This window comes from Hibiscus syriacus, unplaced genomic scaffold (assembly GCF_006381635.1).
Source record: "Hibiscus syriacus cultivar Baekdansim isolate YM2019G1 unplaced genomic scaffold, ASM638163v2 tig00117021_pilon, whole genome shotgun sequence".
Taxonomy (NCBI): domain Eukaryota; kingdom Viridiplantae; phylum Streptophyta; class Magnoliopsida; order Malvales; family Malvaceae; genus Hibiscus; species Hibiscus syriacus.
The window spans coordinates 1461733-1467465 of NW_024063527.1; the positions used below are offsets into that span (position 1 = coordinate 1461733).

The 5733-nt window shown below is 32.0% G+C and overlaps 1 protein-coding gene across 1 annotated transcript; it reads right to left on the reverse strand.

The window, feature by feature from the left end:
- Nucleotides 1-2614: 2614 nt before the first annotated feature.
- LOC120195924 (VQ motif-containing protein 11-like) lies at nt 2615-3038 on the reverse strand. Its single transcript, XM_039197855.1, has one exon. It carries the CDS (start codon nt 3032-3034, stop codon nt 2615-2617), a length of 420 nt encoding a protein of 139 aa, XP_039053786.1. The 5' UTR covers nt 3035-3038.
- Nucleotides 3039-5733: the final 2695 nt, after the last annotated feature.

Genomic DNA, 5733 nt, shown 5'->3' on the forward strand with positions numbered 1-5733 from the left:
AGTGCTAGAAATGCAGGAGGGAAATTAAACCAATAGCAACGCAATTTAGGTCATACATTCGTAATTTGGTCCAATATTTTATTAATACAAAAATCATTGAGTATACGAAAAATTAGATGATCATTTTATAAATTTTAATAATTATAAGATTTAATAAAATAATAATCTAAAATTAAAATATTATTTTTGTAAATTTTAATAATAGAATACTCGATAAAACGACTATTTATAAACTGGAGACATATTTATGTACTTTACCCATAAAATATTTATTCATTCATTAATTTACAAAGAGAAATCGTGTTCATATTGAAGGCTCTAGTTTTTTACATTTGGTTTTTTATATTTATATTTATTATTATTATTATTATTATTTTTATTATTATTAATATTATTATTTATTATATATTACAGACACAAATTACAACCCAAACATGAGCCCAATTCTGGCCCAATTGAGTAAACCCATCAGAAACCCTAAAACCCAACTAGGGTTTTCTATCCTAGTGCTGCCGCCGCTTTGCTTCTCCACCGTTGGATCTAGCATTGATCCAACGGTTCAGATGGTTTCAGCAGAAACCCTAGGGTTATGATACCCTAGGGCCACATGGCCGCCGTTCGTCAGCCAGCCGACACCTTCAATGCTAGGTGACCCAACCAGCAGCTGCCGACGCCTTGCTACCTTGACACCACCTCATAAGAATGCTCCAGAAGCATCCCGAGGTCATACACGTCGCTGCTCTAGAGGTGAGTCACCACTGGAAGTTTGGTGACTCACCAAAGCTTCCTCTATTGACTCGTCCGACGAGAGCCTCTTCGAGACTATATGACCACACCTGCAAAAAGAAAAAAAAAGAGACAGAGAGCAACGAAGGCAGTAACCAATAGACCACAGAGAGCAACGAAGAGATACCGAACAGACAACAGAAAACAGAAAAAAAAATAATAACAACCCTCAGCAGCAATCAAAACAGAAAGAAAGAAAGGAGAAAGAACTTACCGAAAAAACCACGCGGTGACCGGAGACGCTACGTGCCGACGAAACATTCGAAATACCCGAAGGTATTTTTATAGATTTGCTCCGATCAGGAGCTTTTTAAGAAAAACGGTCACCGGAACCGTCATTAGGACGGTCCGATATACGTTTTGGTAAAAAATAAAATTTTCCGGCCATCGGATGCGGTGGCCGGCGGTAAACGACTGCCGACTGGTGGCCAGCCTTCCTCCGATTGGAGGAATCTAGAGAGAGGCGAGAGAGAAATCTCTCTCTCAGTTTAAGAGAGAGAAGAGAGAAATGAGAAATGAGATGCTGGCCCTTCGGGCCAGCCAGCATAGGGTATTTATACCCTCTCTTAAACGGCGTCAGGACATGTGTGTAATTTGATAAGGGTAAAACCCTTTCCGCAGCCATTATAATTTTATAACCTTATATTTTAGTCACTGAACCCAATTTTAGATCTTTATAATTTGGTTCTTTAATTTTAATTTTATTTATTTTAGTCCTTTATATTAAATAATATATTTAGGATAAATATCGCATTTAGTCCCTCATAGTTTTATAAATTTTATTTTAGCTCTGAATAAATAATTAAGGTTAAATTAAAATATTAGGATATAGATTTCTTAATATTTCGAATTTGATCTTTTATTTTCAATACTTTATATTTTGATCATATAATTTTAATTTTATTTATTACATTGCAATTTTATTTTATTGTTATATATTTAAATTAATAATAATTATTATTTTAATCATATTAATATATTATTTGATTAATTTTATAAAAATTTTATAATAATGTTTATTTAGTTTTTAATATCAAAGAAAATGGCAGTCTTAAAGCAACTAGATGTCTGTTTTCTGATATTTTTAAATAAATAAATATTTTACTTTTATAAATTGTATATATTAATCTATTTTTTTAGATAAATGTTTTAATATTTATTTATTTTTTAATATCAAAGGAAAGAGCTGTCTTAAAACACCTAGAAGCTCTTTTCTGATATTTTTAAATAAATAAATATCTTATTTATATAAATTAATAAATTTAAATTAAATATATTTTAAATTTTAATTTCTAATAATAAGAGACAATTTATAATTAAAAAGTACCAATTTTGGGCGTTGTAGGGGTGTTAATATTTCCCTAAACATAACCGACCACGAATCTCTTTTTATTATTAAAAAGAATGAATTTTTAGTTAAAATGCAGATCAGTTTATCTTTTAATCGATGTTTTTTAAAAACTTTTTTAAAAGATGATTTTTTAAGTATTCGACATATCTAACTCAAAAGGCTAATGACGACCAAAATATTTCTTTTAGAAAAAAAATCAAAATCATTAATTTATTTACATTATTTTCCCGTCAAGTAAAAAATTCGTATCCGGACGAAAACCGATTAAAAATTCGTATCCGAACGAAAACCGATTACGACACGTATCATCGCCAAAAAGGCATGGATTTCTAAAATTCTCAACGCAAATTAGAATGAACTTATACTGCTATGGTGCATGACAAAATCAAGATCACAAACTCTAATCCCATCAAAGAAAAACTAATCAATGGAGACGAACAAATCTCTGATAAAAACACAAAAGAAAACAAATCATTATCAGTGGATGTTTTCACTGGGAGAATGTAGAGGAAACAAATGCAACAACTCAGGTTCTGCTCCTCGCCGCCGCGTATTCAATGGACCGCTTTGATTATGCAAATAAAGCCCTCTCTTTTCCCCCTCCTCTTCTTCTACAACTGTGGACCTCGTTCGCTTGGCGTTCGACGGTGGTGGGCTGAGGAGTGGAACGAAATCCAGCGTCGAAATGGGTGATGAAACCGACGACCCTCTTTGTCCGGCACACGGGGAATCGTTCTTTCCGTTGGTGTTGCGGTTGATTTGGAGCTTGTCGAGGGCTCGTCGACGTTCGTGGAGGCTAGAAATGGGCTTCTCGGCGCCGGTTAGGAGCTGGACGATGGTGCGGAAGGTTGAAGGGTCGGCCTGGACGAAGGTGGTGGTTTTTGAAGAGGAAGCCATTGAAGAGGCGGTGGTGGTGTTACGGGGGGCTTGCTTCTTTCTTTTAAAGGGTTTGAAAAGCTTCACGGGACACTGCTTTTATGGGGCAATGTGTCCTTAGGAGAGGGAATACACTCTTGCTGCTGTAATAATACTGAATAGACGCGTCCAAAATGTCAAATTTATTAGTAATTGTTATTAATGTCTTGGTTAACTAGGAAATTTGATATTATTTAAGTAAAATTTTATATTCGAGTTTTTATGATTGTAAAAAATATTCGTAAATGGATTTATCTATTAAAATTAAGTATATTATTTGAGTTAATCTAGATTAATCAGGGTCAATTTAGATTAATCAAAATTTTATAACAGAGGACAATAAAAAAAAGTCATTAGTAATCGTTTTTCTACTACTTTCTCCCTTTTCTAGTTTTTCAACTCATTCCTTTGAATTCTAAATCTTTTAGAAATTCTAATTTTGAATGATTATTAATATTATAATACATTATTTATTTAATCACTAAATTATTAATTTGATTTTTTATGTTTTAATACAAGAATTGAGGATAAAATTGAACTTTATTTAATATTAAAATACAAAATTGATTAGTATTTATGAGCATAGATGAATAATGGTGTCCTAGCCTTGAGTGAAGCAAGTAATATTGTAAATAAGAAGAGATATATTTTGAATTATTCGAGATTAATTCGGTCAAAGTTCGATAAATACTGAATGTAATCGACTCGACTCGAGCTCTTAATGAGTCGAAAAGAACTACTTGATAATCGACTCGAAAAGTTCGTGAGCGACTCGAAAATATAATATATTAAGATTTTTTAAAAATAAATTATTAATAATATTAACACTTATGTGTTTATTTTATAAAAAATGTAATATAAGGTTTTTATTTATTTAAGATTCATGTTCGAGTTTAGGTTTGAGGTTTTAATCGAGTGGAGTTAAATTTTTTTCCTTTTCGAACTTTTACGAGTTTCAGCTTATGATTTTGAATTCGAGTAGAGTTTAAAAATTTTAAACTCATATATTTTTTAATCGAATCATGCACTATTTCAAAGTTTTTGGGATAAATCGTTTACAGCTCGGGAAACAAGTACTATAATTTTAGTAAATTTGGAAAAGAAAGAAAGCAGAGAGATTGGAAAAGGTTAGACGACTTGGTGAAAAGAGAAGCGAAGGGGCTGGGACGCTGCACGCAATTAAATTAAATACAGGGTTGACAATTAAACCGAAAGAATTTAAATATGCCCTATCTAACACGGCTTTGACCTCTCACCATACCTTTTCAATTTTCAACCCACTAACACAATTAATGACAATCTTTTCTTCTTTATCCAAGTCATTTTTTAAGACTTAAAAAAGGATCACTTTTGTGTCAATTTAATAAAAAATCATCGTATAAATAAAATATTATTTATCAATCACCATTTCGTAAATATTATATGATCTAACACCTGAGAGAAGGAGGCTCATTCAGTGAAACACGCTTTAGGAGTAAGACCCGATTGGTAGGAAACGTCTTAATTGAAAGACTCGAATGGTAGGAAACGTCTTAACTGAAAATCGTTGACACCTAATAAAATCACTGATACCCCTGAAAGGTACATCCCTAGAGGCGTGTCTTACTGGGGTTTTCTGACAACCCTAGAAAGCGCATCCCATGGGACGTGCCTTCCCCCTCTCGCCCTAATTTTCTGCTTATTTCCCCGACTGACTAGATATATAAACTCCCTCCCCCAACTCACATAAATCACTCCTAAATATTTCTCATTCCTATCTATTTTCAATCTAGTAAGGTATAACTATTTTTATAATTTATTATTTTATTCATTAATATTTTTATTATTTAAGTAATTAATTATTTTATTATTATTTTATTTTAGTATTTATTTTTTATTTGATTATTTAATTGTAAACTTATTTAGTTAATATTTATTAATTGCAGTTAAAAAAATATAAGACACATTGTTGTGATTATATGATGATCATATTTTGAATCATTTTACCGATATAGTAAGAATACAAAACTATTTTCTTTTTAAATTTATGAATATTATGAAATCAATTATATATTATTAAAATTATTAAAATTTATTTAAATAATTTTGAAATTGAAGTTCAAATTTTAATGGTTAAAATTTATTTGTTAGGAAAATGATCATATATTAAAAGTTTTTATTCACAACAAAAAGATGGAAACACCGAGGCATATCTGGTCATATTTGTCTATGGTTGAATTCAGTTACTTAGCAAACATTGAAGGATGTTGTAAACTTGAACCCGCCTAGATTTTTGTACTAATTGAGAGATTGAGGCCGGAGACACACATGTTCCATCTACCATGTGGGGAGTGTATCATTACGCTAGAGGATATTTCAATGCTACTGGGGCTCTTGATCGATAGAACTACCATTTGTGGTGTGACAGATGATGATTAGGGGGTTTATGCAGGGTGTATATTGGAAGTTGTCCGCTTAGTTTAAACGGTGGCCGAATAACTTTAGAGTGGTTGAAAAATGAATTTAAAGAGTTGTGCGAAAATTGTTCGGAGGACGAGGAAAAAGCATTTGCCCGGGCATATATACTACAACTCATTTGAGGTATATTGATGCCTGACAAATCTCGAAACCAAGTCCATTGTATGTGGTTGAGGCACCTGATCGATTTTGAAGTAGCTGAGACATTGAGCATTTTTGTTTAG